The sequence below is a fragment of the Trachypithecus francoisi genome, unplaced genomic scaffold (assembly GCF_009764315.1).
Source record: "Trachypithecus francoisi isolate TF-2019V2 unplaced genomic scaffold, Tfra_2.0 Lachesis_group13, whole genome shotgun sequence".
Classification (NCBI taxonomy): Eukaryota; Metazoa; Chordata; class Mammalia; order Primates; family Cercopithecidae; genus Trachypithecus; species Trachypithecus francoisi.
In genome coordinates this window covers 68955694-68980776 of record NW_022681458.1, presented here as the reverse complement: position 1 = coordinate 68980776, position 25083 = coordinate 68955694, and the positions used below count along the sequence as shown (strand labels likewise).

The window sequence follows — 25083 nt, the reverse complement described above, 5'->3', positions numbered from 1 at the left end:
GAGTTCCTGAGAATATCTTACAATTGAAAACAAATTTCAGAAGCTGAGATGTTTGACTGCCAGGGAAATAACATCCTGTTTCCAGTGTTTAAGGATCTAAATCAATTGTTTTCTTCCATATAATGGATACTTTTCAGTTGAATGATATGAAATTAAAGTTATTGAACTAACAACTCCAGGAGGGTTTTTCCCAAAAGAGCGAGCTACTTTTTAAAAACTCAGCTCCAACTTCAGTTTAAAAATTAGGAAATTGCCGGGCGCGGTGGCTCAAGCCTGTAATCCCAGCACTTTGGGAGGCCGAGATGGGCGGATCACGAGGTCAGGAGATCGAGACCATCCTGGCTAACCCGGTGAAACCCCGTCTCTACTAAAAAATAAAAAAAATTAGCCGGGCGAGGTGGCGGGCGCCTGTAGTCCCAGCTACTCGGGAGGCTGAGGCGGGAGAATCGTGTAAACCTGGGAGGCGGAGCTTGCAGTGAGCTGAGATCCGGCCACTGCACTCCAGCCTGGGCGACAGAGCGAGACTCCGTCTCAAAAAAAAAAAAAAAAATTAGGAAATTGAGGCCGGGCACGGTGGCTCATGCCTGTAATTCCAGCACTTTGGGAGGCTGAGGCGAGTGGATCACGAGGTCACACGTTCGAGACCAACCTGGACAACATAGTGAAACCCTATCTCCACTAAAAATACAAAAAATTAGCTGGGTGTGGTGGCGGGTGCCTATAATCCCAGCAACTCGGGAGGCTGAGGCAGGAGAATTGCTTGAACCTGGAAGGCGGAGCTTGCAGTGAGCCGGGATAGCACCACTGCACTCCAGCCCGGGAAACAGTGTGAGACTCCATCTCAAAAAAAAAAAAAAATTAGGAAATTGATCCTGAATACTAGGTACAAGAATATAGAGGTCATCCCAGTATATATTATTTGTACATTATTTATCATAAATGTATCCATATTGAAACTATGCCAAAAACATAAGCCTTGATTTGCTTATTTCTCAAAAGAAGAGGCAGTAACGTTTTTCATATCCTAACAGTTTTACCCCTAAAATGGATATGCCCAAACATTTATGGGAATAAGTTGGCTGTTCAAAATAATTACATAAAGTAGAAGATAAATGTCTGTGACCACTGTGAGCAGTGACATCTTAAGAAAAACGTTCTGTTGAAAGAGGAAAACTTGAATATTAGAGCATATTAGAACAATCTAAATGAACACTGTTTTCCTCCTTTCTTCCCAGTTTTCATGTGTTTACATACTTAGGTCTAACTTAAATGTGAGAGACAGCATCTAGAATTTGTTCACAAGTGAATTATTTAATAATTTGAATAAATAGTATTACATCAGTTCTGGCTACAATAAATAAATAAGTGGAAGCAAGTGAATTCTAGACTACATTTTAGTGTATATTCAGAGCACTAATCCAGATAAAAAGGTAGTCAACAACCCACATTTCCCTAGAACTGTATTGACTGCTGAACTGTTTTTTGTGCTTCCTCTAAGCTTATCTTTTGGGCATAAAGTTTCTTAATTTTTCATTTGAGAATGAATCTCTGCTTAATTTCTTTTTTAAAAAATATAATGGTTAACTAAATGTTTCCTTGTGAAAGTGAAATTGGGAAAAGTTAAGATAAATCCTAAAAACTATTTGGTTTTAAGCAAAATGAGGGCTTAAAACTTGCAACTTCTTTTCCATTTGAAATTTGGCTTGCTGTGGTGCTTTGCAAACTTTTGGTTGTGATTTATCCTGTCAGTCATAAATTATGGCAAATATGCTGGAGCCAAATCTGCCATTAAATACATTCTCACATAATTCCCTACATTCATTTATTTCACTAATCATTTACCTCCTGTGTAGTGCCAACTAATTTTGTGGTATCTATTTTCCTGATTTAAATTGGTCCTAATTTCTCTTTTTACTTCTGTCCTTTCTTCCCTTTTGATAGCTTCTCTTGCCTCTTGCTGCAAGAATGTCTGAGGAGTCTTACTTTGAATCTAAAACAGAGGAGTCAAACAGTGCAGAGATGTCATGTCAGATCACAGCAACAAGTAACGGGGAGGGCCATGGCATGAACCCAAGTCTGCAGGCCATGATGCTGATGGGCTTTGGGGATATCTTCTCAATGAACAAAGCAGGAGCTGTGATGCATTCTGGGATGCAGATAAACATGCAAGCCAAGCAGAATTCTTCCAAAACCACATCTAAGAGAAGGGGGAAGAAAGTCAACATGGCTCTGGGGTTCAGTGATTTTGACTTGTCAGAAGGTGACGATGATGATGATGATGACGGTGAGGAGGAGGATAATGACATGGATAATAGTGAATGAAAGCAGAAAGCAAAGTAATAAAATCAAAAACGTTTGGAAAACACAAAAGTAATTTGTTTATCTCAGTCTGTACAAAAACAAGTAAGGAGGCAGAAAACCAAGCACTGCATTTTAGGCCAATCACATTTACATGACTGTAATTTCTTATCAATTCTACTTTTGATTTATTTTTGCTTACAGAAAAATGGGGGGAGAATTAAGCCAAAGAAGTATATTTATGAATCAGCAAATGTGGTGCCTGATTATAGAAATTTGTGATTCTATATACAATATAGGACTTTTAAAGTAATGACATTCTGGCTTTTTCTTTTTTAATGAGTACCTTTTAGTTTGTATTTTACTTTATTTCCTTTATTCAAATCGTTTTTTAAAACGTACATTTTGAACAAGCACTCTTAACTCCTAATTGTTCTTTGACACATAGTATTCTGTGACTTACTTTTTTTTCTTATAGCAGTACACTATAATATCAGAAATGGTTGGCCTGAGCAACATAGTAAGATCTCGTCTCTACTAATAATTTAAAAAGTAGCTGGCATGGTAGCACACACCTGTAGTCCCAGATACTTGGGAGGACAAGGCAGGAGGATTGCTTGAGACCTAGCCATCAGTCAGGGCTGCGGTGAGTCATGATGGCACCTAGCCTGGGCAAGAGAACAAGACCCTGTCTCAAAAACCAAAAGAAAGAAAGAAAGAAAGAATTGATAGTACAAAATCCAACAACAAAAATACTGAGATGAAAGAAGGTTATAACAAAATGCTCTTCAGAAATACCTAAATGCTGAGAATTTTTAGTACTAAATAGCACAGCTGCTCAAAGTAAAGCCTGAGCAGTGTTCTCAGTAGTGTATTTGAAGGAAAAATACTCTGATTTGAAACCAACAGCAGATGTTGCAAACTTTCATACCACTGCTGGCCATGGAAGCTTCTTAACAACACACTGTCATTTAAGGCTGTGCTTGTGCTTTATACAAAGAGAAAGACGTGGTCTTAAGGGGATGCTTCCAGGGGGTTAATTCATGCCTCTCCTGGATTTTCCAGCAAGTGGTGTATGCGTGGGCGTTTGTTTTTTAGAGGGGCATGATAATCCTGGATTCTAAACATATGCTCAGCTATTTTAAAGAAGAAATTAAATATTACAAAAGAAATAGTAAAGATAAGTTATCCTCAGGCAGAAACACAGGTCCTTTCCATATCAAGTTTAGCCTACCAGAGTTGTTTTTTGTTTTAACCCTGCTTCATAATGTTGGTGTTTTAGAAGTAGATACAGGCAGTGCTCTGAAAACCTGGCTAGCCAGGGATATTCTCAGAATTTTATCACCTATTTGTCAAAGCTTGTTTAAATTATAAAACACTTTTATTTATATATATTAAGAGGCAAAAGAACTAAGACTTGTTTCAATCTAAATTAGAAAGGAGTGTCATTATTTGACTATTAAACCAAAACATTTTTGGTCGTTCTTTTTATGGAAGTTTTAAGAAACAACATCATCATAGATATGATCTAATAGTATTTCTAACTACATTTGATCATTAAAAGCCTCTTAGAATTTGAAGCGTGACATGTTTCTAATGCCCCTTGAGAGCTGAAAAATACCACATAATGATCAGTATGCTGTGCCAGCTTCATTTGGGGAGAAATAACTAATAGAATGTTCTGGGTGTGAGGTGTACAGCAGCCTAGGTGGCATACTGATGAAGAAAGGGATCAGAGTCTGACTGTCACTCAGAATCCTGGGCCCAGTTGCTCAACAACCTTGGGCAAATTATTTAATCTCTGTGTGTCTGTTTGCTGATCTTCCACATGGGAATAGTAATAGTACCTACTTGAAAGGATCATTGTGCGGATGAAAAGAAATAATATATGTAAAGCACCGAACACAGCACCAGGCCCATGGAAAGTGGCTAGTTAATGTTAGCTGCTATGAATGGTGCCAGTGAAGACCCTGAAAAATAAGTGATTTCAGTAACCTTCCGGAAAACTATCACTTTCAAATAATATTTCCTCTGTGGTATGGGATGAAATTAAAAGTGGATAGCTTTCAGGAAAGATAAAGAGAACATTCTTAGAATGTAAGCTAAATAGATTTCTTCTGTTGCTCTTTGAAAACTATGAGCCCTGGCCAGGTTAACCTGGTCTGAGGTGAGACTAAATGCAGAAAGAGCAGACAAACCTTTCCCTAAAAGATGGATTCCCCCACATACCCATGCTACTAGTTTCTCTGTCTATTCACACGCATATACAAATACAGGAACACAGCCTGTCTGTGCTCAGACATAGAGAAGTACTATCTGACTTGAGTCAATGCACCCAAGCAGAAAAGCTTGGAGTAGAGTAGCAGGGAGGGCTTGGGACTCCTGTCTTTCCAGCATGCCCTGGGGTGCAGTGGTCAGCCACCTGAGGAGACAGCCAATAGCATGGGGTTTACAAGGCAAAGATATAGTCATTCATTCAGCACATATTCATTGAGCTTCTTCTCTGTGCCAGACACTGTTCTGGAAGATAGCTAGATGAAAATCTTTGCACTCACAGAGCTTACATGGCAGTGAGTGAAGATTGATGATAAATAAAGCAAATGCATCATATGTTCACATTTGATAAGTATACGCCAAAAAATGAAGCCGGGAAGGAAGATAAGGCCCATGGGTGAATGTTGAGGTTTTTAAAGTATGATCAGGAAAGGCGCCACTGATAATGTAACATTTGAGCAAGGCTGAAAAAGGCAAGGGGATCTCTGGGGCTAACTTCGGGATCTCTGCACTTTATGTAAGAATGTAAACCTTGCTTCTCATTTAAGAATGAGCAGCAATACATTTAGAACATATGAACTGAATGAAATGGACATTTTTTTCTTAATAAATCCATATGATTATACATAAAGTTCTGTTGCATTAATAAAAGCAGCCAAATAGGGCCAAAGAGAAAAATAACAGGACTCTATACTGGACCTAACTGTATCATTAATTAGGTAATATTTTCCTCATTTCTTTACTGCTGCTATTTTCCTCACCAGTATTCCAGAGATGGTTACAGCTCAATACTCTGCCACCAAGAGCCTGCAAGGATTTCAAATACAGCAGAACTGGCCTCGGTGAAGAGCTTAAAATTGTTCTCCTCGTAGAACCGGACTATTGATCACTACCATGTGACATTGGCTCTGTTACTTTCTGTTCCAAATCAGTGTCCTTCTAGTGGTTTGAACATGTTAAAACATCCCTGAAATCTCAATCATATAATCAGAATTTTATAGTGTTCTCATTCTATCTGTAAAGATCATTTGGAAGACTTTAGACTCTAGTAATTTTAAAAAGGAATGTTTATTAGCCATATGCAAAATTTCTAATGATGATATTAATTATACAGCTTCTAATTCACTTTTCAGACCAGTTTTTGAAATGGCCATTATCAGTGTTGGATTTAGTTCTAATTACTTGATTTACAAAAATGTACATTTAGAAAGAGAAGGGTTAAAAGAAACAGAAATGTAAAAATTCAAAATGAGAATTAAATCTCTCAATTGTTGTAGTAATGATCAGGGACATGCAACTGAAAATGTCTCACCTTTCATCTTTTTTTCTTAATTCATAAAGTTATCTTGTAGAATTTGATGAGACCCTCCTAGTCATTCTCAACTGGGGTGCTGCTGTCACCTACTGGTGTTTGAGAGTGTTGGGGCTAGGGCACATTTTTGGTTGTCACAGCAACTGGGATGGCATTTGGTGCCCAGTGCCTGGAATAGTAACATTATGAATGCCAGGGACAGTTTGCTCCGTAAAGTCTTCCATCCAAAAGGGACTGGGCGCGGTGGCTCACACCTATAATCCCAGCACTTTGGGAGGCCGAGGTGGGCAGATCACCTGAGGTCAGGGGTTCGAGACAAGCCTGGCCAACATGGTAAAACCCTGTTACGACTAAAAATACAAAAGTGTCTAATTATTTTTCTCCTGAACAAAATTACCCAAGTCAAAAAAAAAAATGTATTTTTAGAATTACAGCAACATACAACCTGAATTTTGTGGGTTTCATGGCTTTATCTTAAAGCACCATTTCCCTACGGGGAAATGGTTTCTTTCTCCTTAGGAATGCTGGTGGCAACTTGAAACAGCCAAATCCACTGGGGCAGGTCACTCTCCCATTACACTGATTCCACAATAAATAGAAAAAAAAAAAAAAAATCTCATTGAGGTAGCTGCAATTCTATAGGTTAACTTAAAGCCTCTTTTTCTACCCATCATTTTTGAAAGCAAAATTACATTTTACTATTTTACATAACCAGTGAAAAGAAGTTGAAAGCATATAGCTCACTGTTTTTGATGCTCTGGAAATGTTGAGGGTGGGTTTTTAACCAGTGATTTTTAACATGCAGTGAATTTGTTAGACTTTTAAACACTAGCTAAGGTAGTCAAACTTGATCCCCATTAAAAATCAAGGAATTGGGGATAGGGGAGTGTTTAGGAGTGATCCAGAATGACTTCTCCCAGAATTACTGTGCATATAACTTTATTTTTCAGAGTTTTCATTTGAATGGTAAGAGTTTTATGAAAGACAGTTTTAAAACTTATTCTGAGTTAAATATTAATACTTAATTAATACTTAAAAAATTGTACTAGACTTATTGCAGCCTTTTGAAAGTAGCAGAGTTTCATCATATCACATATATATAATAGAGCATAAATTTTCTATAATCAGGCACCTTTTGCTGCTTTTGAGTAAGACTGTTTTCCTGTTTAGATGTTAAGCATTGCCAGACATAAAAATCTATTCTCTTCTCTCGATTGTAGCATAGCCTGACAGCTCTAGATACAGCATTTCTATGATGAAAAATGAGTGTCCATCAGGACATCTAGAAGACTAGCCATGTTTTCTCTGACTCCACCTTTGTTTGCACTCTGTCGCCTGTGAGGAGCTTCCTGGCATGTGATTATTTACTTCAAACTAGAGTTCCAAGCACCTACATTAATTATTTTATATTGTGTGCAGAATAGTATATCTATTAATGTCAGAAATGATACACTGCACATACTGCTTTTGCACTCTTAAAATTTTTGTACTAAATAATAGAAAATATTTATATTCTTTGAGTGTGAGCTTTGAATAGATGGCATTATCACTTTATTGTTTTTTTAACAAAAACTTTTTCTCAATTATTCTATTGCAATGTTATTCTGAGCAAGTCCTATGCCAAATATCTTGTATAATGTTTGTATGGAAGATTAAATTTTACTCTTGTGTGGTAAGACTATTCAGTTACTGATTTTATAGTTGGAATTTGATATTCCAGCACAAAGTCCACAGTGTATTCAGAAATCCAAGTTGGTGTCATACATTTCATTTTGATGTGAACTTTTCTTTGCTTTCCTTTGTTCTAAGACTCCATTTTGCAATAAACGTTTTGACAGTAAATCCCTTTGTTATGTGTTGCTGTGTATATAAGATCCCCGTTAGATTGGACTCCCAACGTCCTTTGAAGGACTCGTTGTCACACGCATGGACACAAGTGTTAGCTTTTCTCTCCTAAAGTCAGTGGGAGTGTAAATAATAAATTTGTAAAGTGATGAGACAGTCATGGGGTGGATTTTTTTTATTCCCCAAAGAAAGAAAGGCTTAGAACTCATCTTACAGCAGATACACTGATATGTTAACAAGGTACAGAAAACATAAAGGAAATGGTAAGCCACTCTGTGGCTGGAGATCATTAACTCTTATCCCCTGTCTTGCCAAATTCAAACCGTCATGAAGCAATGCCTGGCTCCAGCCTTCCTCTCACTGATCTTTGCAAGCATTGTGCAAAGAATCCTGCTGGAGTGAGCATCCAGCTGAATGAAGCCAGCGCCTTTCCCTAGGCATCGTATTGGAGAACCATCCTCAGTGTGCAACCAACCCCCTCTCCTTTTGACATTAAAACCAAAGATTCTGGTTGTGATTAGTTATTTCATTTACGACTTCTATTCTATTCAAAAAATACTTATTTCTCAATTTTGTTTAGCACAACATTTGGGAATTTTATAAAAATAACACTACACATCCCCTCCCCCCATCCCAGTTTCTATAAAAGTGAGCCATGATGCAGGAAAATATTTCTGTAACTCAGACTGTTGTTTCTTGAAAGAACCAAAAAAGTTCCATATTTCACGTTTGCTTCTGTGATGGGAGAAGGGAATGGCATGATTCTGCAGCTGTGTCCAGCTGCCCTGTGAAGAGACAAAATTGTCATGTATTTTCTTTGATCCAGTTCGGCTTTAGATTCTATTCCTCAAGTCTTTCTCCTTTCCCCATTATTAAAGCAGGTGACTGTGTGTGATGATTCCTACCCACCTCAGGTGTTTCCGAGGAGGCAAAGGCAACCCTGGAGGGAAGGGAAGCACATGCAGGTAGCAGAGTACACTCAGAACAGGATCGATTTCAGTGTATACTTTATGTCCTGGCAACTTGTCTATAAATACCGCAACCCTGCACATTCATGTCCATTTCAGTAGTGGGTTTTTCCGCTTGCCTCCCCACTCTGTCTGCCTCATTTCCCTTTTTTCCTCCAACGTGAACTCGTTGCCTTCCATTCCCATCCTTCCCTCCTGTACCTCCCTCTCCCGCCATGCCAGGTTTTGCCTTGTTGCTTCTCTTTACCCAGAATCACCTCTCTTCTTGTGTTGCAGGACCCAGCTCAAGCCGTGCTGCCCTCCATTCTCCCATCTCATTTTACGAACCCCTTTGTGAATACATCTCTCTATGGTATACCCATAGATATTGAACTCTATACTAGAGAACTTAGCATTCCAGTAAATGCACCCTTTAATTTTATTCATTGTTTAAAATGACTCAACAAAAATTCACCAGATATCGTATGCCAGACCCTATGTTAGGCATTAAGTAAACCAAGATTCACATGGCCTTGGAGTCCCCCAGGTATAATTTATACCTGTATTAGCCCCAGTTAAATTAAAAGCTCCTTGAAGGCAGGGGCTGTGCCTTTTCTAGCAGAATTTTGAGCACGTGGGTACAAAATACCTGTAAGTTAGAAAGGTTAACTCACCTACCCTCTGATTTTTATACTAACAGTAAAAGCAACCAAACTCAACTTCTTTTTTTGAAACTCACAAGAAAATATTATTTGTAACAGAAGATGAGTGACGCTTTGCCATATTATCTCATGAGCAATTCATTTTGGGGGGTCAAGTTAGGCTAGTTAAAGCTAATAGCTGTACCAAACTCGAATTCGACCTATAGGACACACAGACTTCTAAAAATTATATAAGCATTTATTATTTAGATGGCCATGGGGCATATATTGAAGAGAGTAGCTCTTTGGCTCTGAAAATGGTGCAGGCTGAAGTCCTCTGGAGACATCTTCGTTTGCACTTGTGAACCTCATAGGGAGGCATTTTAATCTGTTTTAGTTAGAGCAACTCTACAGCCTGGGTTTCTTAGGACCGTACCAATTTCCCATGTCCTTCTTCATCCGTGGGTGCTAACATCTGGTTTTTAAAATATTGTGCAAATGAGATCTTTAAACACTTAGAAATTTCTCTAGAGAATAGGCATAATACATCATCTGGTTACTAAGTGGTTGCTTTGGAATTTTCATTGTTAATCCAATAGTCCTCATGTTGGCTGAGAACTCTGAGGAAGACTCTGGGTCTCTGAGAAAAGGTCAGAAATGTCTTGACGGCTGAGGCCTTATTGTGGGATGTAAAAACCATGTACCAACAGAGGAATATGAAACAGCTTCCAAAGTATATGAATTGTTACTGAGAGATTGGTGAACATTACTGGAGCACTGAGAACTGCCTCTTAAGGTCAGGAAAACTGTTTTCCATTCAACCCAACCTGCAGGAGGAACCAAGCCAGAGCAGCAACTGAGAGCTAAAAGAGTGAGACAAGAGGATGAACCAAAAAGACAATGATAATATTACTTTTTTTTCGTTTCATGCATATTTCCCATGCAGCTGCTGCCTTCCTTTGAAATTGGTGCATGGACAGAAGACGATGTGGTAAGCTCTTTGTATTCATGCCTTATTTGACTTGGGCAGGTATTTCATAAATTTGTCCCTAAGTTTTTAGGTAAACAGATTGGGCCTTAGGAAAGTCTAATAGGAGAAGTTGACAAATTTTTTTTTTTTTTTTTTTTTTGAGACAGAGTCTCGCTCTGTCGCCCAGGCTGGAGTGCAGTGGTGCGATCTCAGCTCACTGCAACCTCCACCTCCTGAGATTCAAGCAATTCTCCTGCCTCAGCCTCCTGAGTAGCTAAGACTATAGGTGCCCACCAGCACGCCTGGCTAATTTTTGTATTTTTAGTAGAGACGGGGTTTCACCATGTTGGTCAGGCTGGTCTCAAACTCCTGACCTCAAGTGATCTGCCCACCTCGCCTCCCAAAGTGCTGGGATTACAGGTGTGAGCCACTGCACCTGGCCTGTTTTCTGTTTTTAATGCAATAATGATTGAAAATAAGGCCTCAAGAGTAAAGCAAGTATCTGCAACTCTTCTAAGTGGGTTCTACCTTCCTATTTGCTCTGAAAGTATTCCAGAATACAATAACAAATACCAATGAGGAAATTAAAGTGGCAGCTCGGGAAAACAAAAGAACATACTTGAGAAAAAAGTGATCTTAAATCTTTTTAAAAAAACAGGGATGGCCTTGAGCCGTGGTAGAGGAGGATCTGGTCAAGGCAGTGCTGGACTGAACAGAACTGGGACACCACTGAACTGGCTTTCCTTCTACCTCAGGCCTGTTTGAAAGCGAGGCATCCTATTTCCCAGCCTTACTGTGGCCTCCCAAGCGGGAATAGGCACAAGCACGCCCAGACATTCCCGATAGCTTTAACCAGATAAGCTCCATGTTTTTGAGAGGCTGCACTCAGACTATTGAAATCCAAAGGAAGTCCTGCACTCTGCATTCTTGATAGAAACCCTGAGAAACAATCCAACTTAGTCAGTTACATCACCATATCTATTTTCTTAGGGGCAAAACAGGTAAGAAAATTCCTGATGAGAAAACTCGGGGACTAGGCTGGGCGAGGTAGCCTGTAATCCCAGCACTTTGGGAGGCCGAGGCAGGAGGACCACTTGAGGTCAGGAGTTCGAGACCCGCCTGGCCAACATGGTGAAACCCCATCTCTTCTAAAAATACAAAAATGAGCCAGATGTGGTGGCAGATGCCTATAATCCCAGCTACTCGGGAAGCTGAGGCAAGACAATCACTTGAACATGGAAGGTGGAGGTTGCAGTGAGCCAAGATCACACCATTGCACTCCAGCCTGGGCAACAGAGCAAGGCTCCATCTCAAAAAAAAAAAAAAAAAAAAATTGTTTTAAGTTCTATAAAACTCAGGGACTTATGCCTATCCAGGTCTATTTAACAAGCTCAGGGTATCGCTAAATTAAAATGAAAAAAACAAAAGATGTAATGTGAGCCTTAGTGGATTTGGGCTCCAACCCAGGGAACAGACCAGGTGCCACGAAGTGCAGACTAGCTACTGGAAACTCCTCAAAAGATCTGTTTACCTAGCTCAACCCGGTTTGGGGCCCAGGCATTTCCCTCTCTGCCCTTTGTATTCTTTTGAAGTGCACCTGCTTTCAACATTAGCTAACCTCTTTGGCTTCCATAGGGTAAGGAAACTTGGCACCAGTTGCCACTATTTCTTCCCATTCACTGAGCCCCAGTGAGTCTCACTTTCCTGCCAGCCTTGCTTAACAAGGAAAGAGGACTCAGGGTCTCCTTTATTCACAAGCCTGGATGTAATCTCTTTATCCCTCACTGCAAAGTTTCCCTCTCATTTGAAAAGAAATTTTTTAAAAAGCACTGAGTTCTAACAGCTATTTTTAGTCTTTGCTCTGAGGTTGAGTGGTTTCCAGGCCACTTAAATAAAATTCCAGAGTTGAGGGCTCCCCCAGAGAATCAGAGGGACTGAGTCTGCCCTCGCATCCTTCTCCCCTCACCAAGGTACTGTGAGAGGCCACCAGTAAACCCAGGCCCTGTGATATACAGGGACTAAGGGTCACTGGGTCCAGTCTCCTCATTCTACATAGGAAGCTCCGTACTTTGACTTGGCCGGGGCCACGTGGCTACTTCACAACCTGGCCTAGAACAGAAGATTCCTTCCGTCCACTGCTGTGTGGTCCCTAGAACTCATACAATTCCTGAGTAAACTGGTGCCCCTCAGCAATCCAGGGGGCCACTGGCACATAAATGGAAAAATCACTATAAGTAAGAACCCTCTTGAAAGGATTTAAAAATATCTCCCAAAGAAGGAGGAAAACCAATGGTCTTTTAACTGTCCAAGACCCCCGAAGAGAGGGATATCTCCCATTTGAAAGCTTGAGGTTTTAAAACTACAAAGAGAAAGTCTTCTATTTTACCTCTGTGGTTGAGCCAGGAATTAAAGCTATTTTGATCTATTGAAAACTATGTTTACTGTGAAGACCGGCCACTGACCATGTGTGAATCTTCAAAACCATATGTGTCCTCTCTTTCACAGTATTGTTGGGTTCAGCAGCTCGTCAGAAAAGGCAAGTGGAATAAGTTACCTTCTTAATTCATGGAGTTAACTTTGTTTTGGATGTGATTTCGTCTAATTTTTTACTGCTTTCTAATCACTTCCTTCAGGTGACTCTTCAGCAGAGATGAGTGTATATGCAAGCTTATTTAAAGAAAACAACATTACAGGGAAGCGGCTACTGCTGCTGGAGGAAGAAGACCTGAAAGACATGGGCATTGTCTCCAAGGGGCATATCATTCACTTCAAGGTACCTCAGAAAGGGAGAACATTCCATCAGCAAATCTTTTTTTTTTTTTTTTTTTTGAGACAGAGTCTTGCTCTGTTGCCCAGGCTAGAGTTCATAGGCGTGATCTCGGCTCACTGCACCCTTCACCTCCTGAGTTCAAGCGATTCTCCTGCCTCAGCCTCCCAAGTGGCTGGGATTACAGAAGTGCGCCACCACACCCAGCTAATTTTTGTATTTTTAGTAGAGATGGGGTTTCACCATGTTTTCCAGGCTGGTCTCGAGCTCCTGACTTCAAATGATCCATCCACCTCGGCCTCCCAAAGTGCTGGGATTACAGGCATGAGCCACCACGCCTGACCTCCATCAACAAATCTTTACTGAGCTCCTACTATGCAGCAGATCAAACGTTAGGGGCTGCAGATGGAAACGGTGCTATGCTGGTCATTACTGTGCTGAAATGCTTACACCAGTTGATAATCAGTGGCCGCCCCCAAGCACCCCTATTCCTTCCTCATAATCCAACAGCAAAAAGATGCATACGTGGTATAGTAGGAGTCACAGGGAGATACCTGAATATCACCCCCCATCCTCAGGAAGTCTCTAATCTGGTGGAGAAAACAAATACTGCTTATGAGATAATGGTAAATGACAGCTGTAAAAAATACCACAAAGGCAGTGTGGTGCCTGGAAAACAGCCATCCACCTGGAATAGCAGGAGGTGACTCAGTTTAATTCTAGACAGACAAAAGTCCATCAGGAATCCCTAAGGACCCCGGAATTTCTGCATGGCCAGAGGGAAACGTAAGCCAATGCAGTAACCTAAAGGCATTTGTAATTTTTGTCATTATGACCTGGAACAGATGCCACCTTCTATGTGTTTTAATCCCCACTTACTCAGGAAATTCTACCATTTCCCCCAAAACTTAAGTGTTGAGTAGTTTCAAAGCTAAACCTCTGTGTTCACTGTGGTGGTTGTGGTCATGGTTTTTTGTTTGTTTTTGTTTTTTCAACTTAGCAACTTAAACTGAGTAACAATTGCTGGCATTGTGTGGTCATTGTTATTAATCTTATTTCAAGAGACATCTTAGAATAAAATCAAGTTTGCTCCCCAAACCCGCACCCCCATTCCAGTGTGGGTAGATGGACGAGCATGTATAGGTTAGAAAGAAGACACAGAATAAAGGAGAAAATTTAGAAAAAGCAGCCTCCATGGCCGGGCGCGGTGGCTCAAGCCTGTAATCCCAGCACTTTGGGAGGCCGAGACGGGTGGATCACGAGGTCAGGAGATCGAGACCATCCTGGCTAACACGGTGAAACCCCGTCTCTACTAAAAAAATACAAAAAACTAGCCGGGCGAGGTGGCGGGCGCCTGTAGTGTCCCAGCTGCTCGGGAGGCTGAGGCAGGAGAACGGCGTGAACCCGGGAGGCGGAGCTTGCAGTGAGCCGAGATCCGGCCACTGCACTCCAGCCTGGGCGACAGAGCGAGACTCCATCTCAAAAAAAAAAAAAAAAAGAAAAGAAAAAGCAGCCTCCTGTCCAAATCCACACCTTCACAAAGGCTCTACCAGCATGCCAACTAATCCCTATCTCAGAGCTACCCATACTGACCTTTCTAGAGAAATCCCCATTAAGACCCAAAGAGAGCCCATTCATTTCATTCTGCGGACCCTAGGTCCAGGAAGAAACATCCTCACAGACTCTCAGCACCTTTTGCATAACAGCTTAGCACTCACCCACCAGAGAACATCTCCACAACAGAAAGAGGACCTTGCTGTCTTCTCTCTCCTAGAAGAAGGGCAGGAAAACCCATGCATAGCGTATTTCTCAAAGGCTGGCAAAGAATGTAATCCCAGCCTCGGGGTGTGGGCAAGTCCATCCTAAAAGCTATGCTGGCTTAGGTGGGCCACAGTAGGAAAAAGTATTTTCTGCAGTACAGAGATGTTTCAGAGCTCCAAAAAAGAAATTTTGTAAATCTTGTCCTATTTGGCAGATACCATATAAGATGCTCCCACCTCCCTTCCCACCTGCCATCTTTGAAAAGGACCAGTATTCCTTAAGGATCAGTTCGGAAGACGGGGTGGTGAGCTGGGATACCTCACCAGATGCCCTCAGTGATTTACATCTTTCCAAGGGTGGCCCTGGATAACCTAAGTACCCCTTTCATGCTGAGAGGTATCATTTAGGCAAGCAAAGTCCAGACTTATTGTTTATTGTTCAACAAATTCAGTGAATGGCTACTAATTGTGAGACTGGACCTATGAAGATTCAAAGAAACCTGTGGTTAAGGAATGCATACGGCATCTCCTTGGCAATTGGGAGGAAAGGACCGATTCATTACCCAGACTTGGGAGAGGCCATGGTGGGAGATGGAAAGGGAAAACTTCACAGAGTGGGTAGCCCTTGAGCCGGACCTTGGAGGAATGACAGATTTTGGAATGTAGACCAGGAAAGGAAAGAACATTAATCTAGACAGAACAAAGAGTTAAGAGAAATGGAAGAGAATGTGGAGAAACAGAAAAGATGAGTCCCGATCTGAGTAGCTTAAACAGCTGTCTACAGAACACGAGTGATGAGTAGAATGCATGGAACCTGAAGTGGAAAGAAGGTGGGGCCAGATCCTGGACAGCTTACAACTTCAGGCTGGGGGAAAAGCTGGAATATGACCAGCTGTCTGGAGTATTGAGAATTGACATGTTTGCACTTTGCTTCTGGAAGTTTTAAAATGGATTAAAAAGGCAAGGCTGGGGTTTGAAAAAACAGGAGGGTATAAATGTAGACAATAGTAAGCACTGCAGTGTAACAAAAATGCGCATGGAGAGAAGAGGAAGATGCTACAGGTAAAAGGGCTGTTCTCAGGCTCAAGAAGGAAAGCACAATGAAGTATTGATTGATGTGGGCAGACTGGCTGGGGCCGCTGTCGCAGGCAGTAAAAGAATTTACCAAGACAGTCATAGGTAAAGAAAGGCAGATTTATTACAGAAAGTATGAAGATGTGTTGCAAGGGTGCAGTGGGCAGCACAGCAGAGAAGGGGCTGTCTGCCAAGAGGCAGGGGCTTGAGGGAAGTTTTATGAGATCACACTGGAGGGCTACGTGCAGATAGGGTGTGCAGACAAGGTCATGCTGCTGGGGTTACTTACAGAAGGAGGTATTTGGGAACAGGTTGTTGTGATTGCCTGTGATTAGCCGTCTCTCAGAACAATTGTTATCCCCCACCTGGGACCCCCTCCTTGTTGTAGCTTACTTAACTTCTTAGGACTCCACACTGATATGTGCCGCAGCATAGATGAGCCTTGAACATGATGCTAAATGAAAGAAGCCAGACACAAAAGTCACATATTGTATGAGACATCCTGAATAGGTGAATCCATAGACAGAAAGCGATCAGTGATTGCCAGCTGCTGGGGGGAGGAGGCAATGGTTATTGACTGCCTAATGGGAGTAGAGTCCCCTTTGGGGGTGATGAAAATGTTTTGGAACTAGATAGAGGTACTGGTTAATTTTATGGCATGTGAATTTCACCTCATTAAAAAGTAATAATAAAACAAAGGAAAGCACAGCCACCTCTACACCCTGCTCAAGAGAAGTCTTCTTCCAGCTAGGAAGCTTTCTGTCTTTGGCAGAAAGGATGTGTTTGGCCAGGAAGGCGAAGAGGAAGGCAGGAATGTGTGTCCACAAAGTAGGAAATGAGGAGATAATGTTGTTACAAAAGCCAAAGGTTGGAAAAGTTTTAAGATAGAATCAGTGGTCAAAAGGGTCTAAGGGCCAGGCACTGTGGCTCATGCCTGTAATCCCAGCACTTTGGGGGATCAAGGTGGGCAACTCACTTGAGCCCAGAAGTTCAAGACCAGACTGGGCAACATGGCAAAACCTTGCCTCTGCAAAAAATGCAAAAATTAGCCAGGCATGTGGTGCACGCCTGTGGTGGTCCCAGTTACTTGGGAGGTTGAGGTGGGAGGATTGCTTGAGTCCAAGAGGTTGAAGCTGCCATGAACCATGATTGCACCACTGCACTACAGCCTGGGCAATAGAGTGAGACCCTGTCTCAAAAAAAAAAGGTAGGGACAGGGGTCTAAGCCTGCAGAGAAGCCAAGGAACATGCAGAGATAAAAAGCCCTGTTGGAAGCAGCCACTTAAGAGTAAAAACAAAAACTATTTGACCCACTAAGAGTGGGGCAGTGTGATGTCCTCTTTTTATGACCTCTGCAGAGGGTCTGCCCAGAGCTCCAAATGAAGGAGTAGCCTGCATCTGTTGGGGGACCTAACACTGCCCTCAAACTCCTGAGTGCGTCTGCATGAGCTTCTAAAGACAGTCTCAGAGGGGCAGTCTCCAAAGTGTAGAATGCAGACCCTCTGGCTTACTGCCAAGGCTGGAGCTGTATGTAAGAATGGCTACCCAGTAGGGGCTCAGCCAACAGGTGACCACTAAACTCAGCCAGAGCGAGGGGATTTCCAACAAGTTTATATGAGAGGGAAAGATAAAGGGAAAGGGTTATGTGCACTTACTTTAGGAGGGCCCTGCATAGACTCTCGGGGCGATCAAGATAAGTAATGCTCCAAGGTGGGCCTTTGGGGATGAGTATATCCACACTGGAGGAGTCCTCCTGGTCCTTGTCTCAAGTGTTTCTCACACACAGCCTGATGGTAAGAATGTATCCTTTATTCTTTGCGCTTTCACTGAAAAGCACAATTGTTGTGTACTTTCTCCAAGAGTCTCTCAGTCCTTAAATGGAATGGTAGGTGATCAAACTGGACAGTGGAGCAGTATATCCATCCTTTTTTTTTTTTTTTTTTTTTTTTTGAGCTGGAGTCTTACTCTGCTGCGCAGGCTGAAGTGCAGTGGTGCAATCTTGGCTCACTGCAACCTCCGCCTCCCGGTTTCAAGCGATTCTCCTGCCTCAGCCTCCTGAGTAGCTGGAATTACAGGCGCGGGCTACCACACCTGGCTAATTTTTGTATTTTTAGTAGAGATAGGGCTTCACCATGTTGGTCAGGCTGGTCTCGAACCTCTGACCTCATGATTCGCCCACCTCAGCGTCCCAAAGTGCTGGGATTACAGATGTGAGCCACCACACCCAGCCCCGACCCATTCTTTTGCTGTGTGTTTGTCACTCCCTTTAAGCCTGACCATGGCTCCCTTCTCTGAGCCTGCAAGTCCTCGTGTGGAGGAGCTGAGTGTAAGAAGTAGGATTGAACACCCAATAAGTGTTCATTACATTGTCAGCTGTCAACAGTGTTTATTTTGCTTTAAAATAAAATGCATCTAATTTTCTCAGGTTGGTACTTTTTTACTCTCTCCGCAATCAGTTCTTAGAAAATCTGAACTGTGCCTGCTGAGTATCCAAAACATCATCATAAATTGTCTTCCTTTCCTTTCAGATTTCTTTGTGTTTCATTGGCAGAGGGGATGTTAGACACATAGCCATAGAAATGTTCTTATAATGCAATCAACCTTTTAGTGAGATTCTAGCCTTCCTGAACGTCTGGTGTTATACTCATGTGCTATGTTGCTTTTCTCACCGTTACTCAGAGTGGCACCTGTATTCTGTACCCTAAAACATCCACTTCTCAGTACTATACTCTGCCAGTGTTTGAAAAATGGTTTTATTTATTGCTTAGTCTGAGGTTCAACATCTTTAAAATGTCTTCCTTTTCTTGGCCTCATCCCTGTAATCCCAGTGCTTTGAGAGGTCAAGGCAGGAGGCCAGGATTTCAAGACCAGCCTGGGCAACAGAGCAAGACCCCATCTCTACAAAAAATAAAATAAAATAAATTAGCTGGTGTGGTGGTGTGTGCCTGAGTCCCAGCCACTTGGGAGGCTGAGATGGAAGAATCTCTTGAGCTCAGGAATTCAAGGCTGTGGTGAGTTATGATAGTGTTACTGTACTCCAGCCTGCACGGTAGAATGAGACCCGGTCTCCAAAAGAAAAAATAATTTTTAAAAATTTCTGGTCCTTTAAATAATTGCAAACCACCTATGCTGCTTTGGACAATGAGATTTATTCTCAATAGACGTTGAATATTAATGCCCTCAAGATATTTTATGAACTAGGTAAATAAGGAATGTTTTTGTTTGTACCCAATGATTTTAATCTTCTCTTGGTATTGTTGGATCATTAATAAAGTCGTATGTTTTTTTTTTTTTTACAGTCAGCCATTGAGAAATTAACCCATGATTACATAAACTTGTTTCACTTCCCACCGCTAATTAAGGTAAGTAAGGTTTTTCTTACGGACACTAGTGCTACCTTTATTGACACATGCACCTGCTGCATCCACACCTAAATTTGCTAATGTCGGAAATGGTTGTTTGAAGTGAAATTTCATCATATCTGTCTAACAAAAGGCCCTTTGAAGCAAGGGATGTGTATAAATTGAATACCCTTGTTCCCCACAAGTTGAAATATTAACAATTCGTTCATGATAAGAACAACACACCTCACTTTAGTGGCTAGGAGTTCTAAGTGCCAACATTGTAGGCGAGGTCCTGTGGCCTCCCACCTGGGCCTGGATACTTTTCAACGTGTAAGTCACTGAGAATTCATACCCTGGAGCGCTCAGTCATCATTTTCACAGGGGATGGGAGGTTCACTGTTTGAATAACATATTAGTATACTTAACATTTTGAATCTACTCTAAAGGAATATGGCATAATTTGTTTAAAATCAGTAAATACTTGCAATTCATATACAGAACTTTACTTATTCACTAACAGCTATAGTTTTTCATCTCTAAGCCCTCAAAGATTCATTTTGTTCCTCTGCTTCATCCTCCATCCACATTTGTGTCCTCCATCCACTGCGTCATTCCTCTTCGGGAATAGCTTGTAAATGCCCTACGTGTTGCGAACCTCTCAAGTTGAAATCTCACAATGCATCTCAAGGTGCTAAGTGCATTTCTAGGGTAAAATTGTACAATGCAAGATGCATTGTGATAAATGTAAGACAGTGACATTCAATTTGAACTGCGTGAAATAAATCATTTGGCAAAGTTCTAAAAGGCATAATATGTCATTTCTCTTGCTTGATGTAATTATCATTTGTAGCTTAATCCAAAATAACCAAAAGTTAATGGATTAGAATAGAAAAAAAAAAAAAAACTAGTGCTAAGATATCATCTTCTTTACATGAGAAGTAAAAACAACATCTAGGATAATTGGTGCTTGGTTTCTTGTTTTAGGACTCAGGAGGTGAACCTGAAGAAAATGAGGAAAAAATAGTGAACCTGGAACTGGTTTTCGGTTTTCACTTGAAACCAGGAACTGGCCCACAGGTAAATCACATTTTAAATCCTTTGGATAAATCTCAATCGAATTACTCTTTTTTCTCTTCTATAACTCCATGGTTTTATACACCCCCTACCAGCTGGTAACTGGATTCTGAGTAAATTTATAGACTTTATAAAATAGAATTGAGCTGAAAGGCTGCCAGCTGCCTCTGTAATCCAGTCTAGGAATCTTACTTTCTCAGTCAGCTGAAGACGCCCATGTGAGGCCACCCAAACATCAGGATAATTCACAGTAAAGCATGGACAGGGAAGGGGGCCGTGGATACCAGACTGTGTGTACCGCTCATGCCGCAGCTTCCTGATTCCTGTTTCGTAAGAGAAAGCAGCCTTTTAATACTGAGAATAAAAACTAAGAATGGAACTGTAGGCCATGTGGAGACACAAATTATCTGCTCTAAATAGGGTGGCAGGGCATTTGAGCAACACTTCCTCAATCAGCCTTTCGGTTTATGTCATTTTGAAAGTCTGGAAAAAGTATTTGGCCTAGGTAGCCTATGAATTAGAATTACAGTAGGTTTGTGTTACTTTCGATGATCATAAATAGCTAATGATAATAATGATAACTTCTGTTAGCTGACCACTTATTGTGTACCAGGCATACAGTACTGAAGTGTGAAAACTACTTTCCCCCATTTTGCAAATGAGGAAACTGAGGCTGGGACAGGTTAAATAACTTACATGGCTAGCAAATAGCAGAATAAAGATTTGAATGCAGGTTGCTCTGGTCCCAGAACCCAAGCTCTAAACTACTGCATAATACGGAAGCCTTCCCTTCAGGGAAGCCAAGGGACCTTATAAATACACCTCACAAGCTGTGTGAGCCTACCGATTGCTCTGCTGGCTCAGCTGGCCCTGGCCTTTCCTCAGTGAAACCGTGCTTGCTCCAGGCCATTCCTGGGAACCAGTGCCTGGGAATGATTGGAAATTGTTGTGAGGGGTTGAGTTTTTCCTGGGCCTTCAAAAGATGCTGTTTCTAATAATCCAGTTAAAAATGGGCAAAAGATCTTCATAGGGATTTCTCAAAAGAAGACATACAAATGGCCAACAGGTATATGGAAAATGGCTCAACGTCAGTAATTATCAGGGAAATGCAAATCAAAACCACAGTGAGATGTCATCTCACCCCACTTAGAATGGCTTATATCCAAAACACAGGCAATAATGAATGCTGATGAGGATGTGGAGAAAGGAGAACCTTTGTACAAGGTGGGAATGTAAATGATCCAGCAATCCCACTGCTAGGTATATAACCAAAAGAACGGAAATCAATATATTGAAGAGATATCTGTACTCCTGTTTGTTGCAGCACTGTGCACAATATCCAGCATTTGGAAGCAAACCTAAGTGCTTATCAACAGATGAATAGATCAAGAAAATAAGGTACATATACACAATGGCATACTGTTCAGCCATAAAATAGAACGAAATCTTATCATTTGCAACAACATGGGTGGAACCAGAGGATATTATGTTAAGTGAAATAAGCCAGTCACAGAAAGACGGGAGCTAAAAATTAAAACACTTGAACTCATGGAGATAGTAGAATGATGATTACTAGAGGCTTGGAAGCATCGCAGGGGAGGGCAGGAGGATGCTGGGATGGTTAATGGGTGAAAACATAGACAGAATGAATAAGATCTATTATTTGATAGAACAACAGGGTGACTACAGTAAGAAATAATTTAATACGTATTTTAAAATAACTAAAAGAGTATAATTGGGATGTCCCTAACACAAAGAAATGAGGTCAAGGATGCCCTCAGTTATCCTGATATGATTGTGACTATCGTATGCTTGTATCAAAGCATCACATGAACTGGGCGCAGTGGATCACACCTATAGTCCCAGCACTTTGGGAGGCTGAGGCTGGTGGATCGCTTGAGCCTAGGAGTTCAAGACCAGCCTGGGCAAGATGGTGGAACCCCATCTCTATAAAAAATACAAAAAGTAGCTGTGTGTAGTAGTGTATGCCTGTAGTCCTAGCTATTTGGAAGGGCTAAAGTGGGAAGGATCACTTGAGCTCAGGAGGTCAAGGCAGCAGTAAGCCAAAATTGTGCCACTCACTGCACTCTAGCCTGGGCAACAGAGTGAGACATCATCTCAAGAAAAAAAACCACATGTACCCCAAAAATATATACATCTAGTATATACACATAAACATTAATTGTTTTTTAAAGATGCCCTTTCTAGACACCTAGGCAAGAGTGTGTCTTGCCTGCATCACTGCAGGTGTTTCTTTACCTGCTGAATGAAAATCTTTACCTCGCTTGCTTTGGCCACAGAATTTGGTTGAGTGAGAGCTGCTCTGGATCCAGGTTTCTTATATATGAATACTTTTCCCTCTGTGAATGGATCATTGTCAATTCATTCCTGTTGTTAGAAGGAGCCATAGAAAGGGGACAGGAAAGTAAGTCCTTCTGTCTCCAACAACATCAGAAGTCCTTCTAACCCTGAGATTCTGCAGCTGTGGGCACCCCTAAGTTCATCTGATGGTAAACAAATTGCACATTTCAATTTGCCTGTTCTGGTTTTCTTGATTCTGTGACAATGAATTTATGAGTTATCTTTAAGCTTTGTTATGGCTTGTAGGTGGTAAATGAGAAAAATTTTCCTTGGAAAAGACTTGTGAAGAGAGATCTCAACCAAGAAAAAAAAATTTTTTTTTTTTTTGAGACAGAGTTTTGCTCTTGTTGCCCAGGCTGGAGTACAATCATGCGATCTTGGCTCACCACAGCTTCCGACTCCCTTTTTCAAGTGATTCTCCTGCCTTATCCTCCCGAGTAGCTTGGATTACAGGCATGCACTACCACACCCAGCTAATTTTGTATTTTTAGTAGAGAAGGGGTTTCTCATGTTGGCCAGGCTGGTCTCAAACTCCCGACCTCAGGTGATCCACTCACCTCGGCCTCCTGAAGTGCTGGGATTACAGGTGTAAGCAACTGTGCATGGCCAAGAAAATATTTTCAATTAAAAAAGAAATAATTTATTAATATGGAAAACTGAAAAATCTATGTTTTAGTAAAAATAAGGAGCTTTGGATAATATTTGAGACTCAATACAATGGTCTGTTTTTGGCCATAATGATGTAGACTTCTTGAGTCATAGATTATCTACAAGCCCTAAAGTTGCTGCAGCTTTTGATCCTCTGCTGTTCCTTGGTCACCCATCCAGAGTAATCCTTTTTTTTTAGACAGAGCCTCACTCTGTTGCCTAGACTGGAGTGCAGTGGTACAATCTTGGCTCACTGCAACCTCCGCCTTCCAGGTTCAAGCAATTCTCCTGCCTCAGCCTCCTGAGTAGCTGGGATTATAGGGGCATGCCACCACACATGGCTAATTTTTGTATTTTCAGTAGAGAGACGGTTTCACCATGTTGGTCAGGCTGGTCTTGAGCTCCTGACCTCGTGATCTGCCCAAAGTGCCTCCCAAAGGGCTAGGATTACAGTTGGGAGCCACCGCGTCTGGCCCAGAGTAATAATTTTATCTATTCATTTGGCAGGCATTTACTGAGGACCTGCTTTGTGCCTGGCTCTAAGGTAGATGCTAGATTTTGATATAAAATCAAAAAGTACAATCCCAGCCTTTACAGAATCTACAGCTTATCATGAGCAGTAGACAAAATTCATGAATGGCTATGGTACAGAATGATGAGTTTTTACAAAGCCATTTACATGGTTCTGTGGGAGTTCACTGGATGAGGATCTACAACAGATGGGAAAGGGGTGAGGGAGGGTCCTTGAAGTCTTCTTGGTAGACGTGTTGCTTAAGCTAAATGTTAAAGCCATTAAGAATGACTAGGTAAGGAGAGGACACTGAAGGCAGAAGAAACTATGTGTGCAAAAGCTCAAAAGCACAAAGCCAGGAAAACAAAGGGAGCTCTTCTTGGAATAATTTTGATGGGACTTCATGACTCAACTCAAGCATCCTCCCTCTTGAAAGACTTACCATGGAACAGGGGGATGCCAAAGGGAGTGCCCAGAAAGGGAGCTAGCAACCAGAAAAAGCACTGTCTTATGTGCTAAGCCAAGGAGTTTAAAGGATTTTAAGAAAAGAGCAGATAGGATCAGATTTATGTTTTTAACAGATCTTTCAGAAGCACAGAGAAGGATGAATTGGAAAGGGGCCAGGCTAGAGTGACAAAGGTCTGTGAGTGGACAGTGGAGACAACCAGGTGAAAAACGTCAAAGCGCTGAGCCTGTGACAGTGCTGTGGGTCCCAGGACACACTGAAACAGATTAGATTGTGTCACTAGCTGGAGACACAGCAAGTGGGAGGGAGGGGCCAGGAGGGTGCTGAGGTTTCTAGTGTGGGCAACTAGAGAGATGATGTTATAAAGTGGTGGATCAAAAGTGAAATATACAATGTGAATATGATGCTAAGGTGCTAAAAGTATAAAGACGTGACTGGAATGGGTGAGGTTCAACAGGAAAAGCTATTTTGGAAGGATGAGTATTTTATTGGGGCTTGAAGAGGTTGGTGGGCAGTTGCTGAATAATTTCCAGAATATAATGCTTAAGGCTTTTGCTTAGAGAATACATTCTAAAGAGCGCAGGTATTCTATAAATGTCATCTCCTTTATCCCGTTGGCATTTGGGTGGGATGCATAACTCATAGTATCATCATTGCTGATTCAGACAGAGATAACAAGAGGAAGTGTATGACTTGTCTGGGGTGAGGCAAAGACAGAGCTAAGACCAAAAATTACATCTTTATTATTGTCTTTGTAGTAAATATGTGCTAGATCTCACACCTGAGCCACA

General features: G+C 41.5%; 1 protein-coding gene across 4 annotated transcripts in view; it reads left to right on the top strand.

The window, feature by feature from the left end:
• The window catches only part of MAP3K20 (mitogen-activated protein kinase kinase kinase 20), a 195867-nt gene that overhangs the window by 146843 nt on the left and 23941 nt on the right, over positions 1-25083 (top strand). For 2 of the 4 annotated variants that reach the window (XM_033231103.1, XM_033231101.1), the window contains exons 12-16: positions 10264-10308; positions 12793-12823; positions 12921-13060; positions 19188-19250; positions 20217-20309. In XM_033231103.1, coding sequence (XP_033086994.1) covers positions 10264-10308; positions 12793-12823; positions 12921-13060; positions 19188-19250; positions 20217-20309 — 372 coding nt within the window. Of the gene's footprint in view, positions 1-1941; positions 7727-10263; positions 10309-12792; positions 12824-12920; positions 13061-19187; positions 19251-20216; positions 20310-25083 lie in introns of those variants that run through there. The other 2 variants (XM_033231102.1, XM_033231104.1) reach the window with 2 other exon arrangements.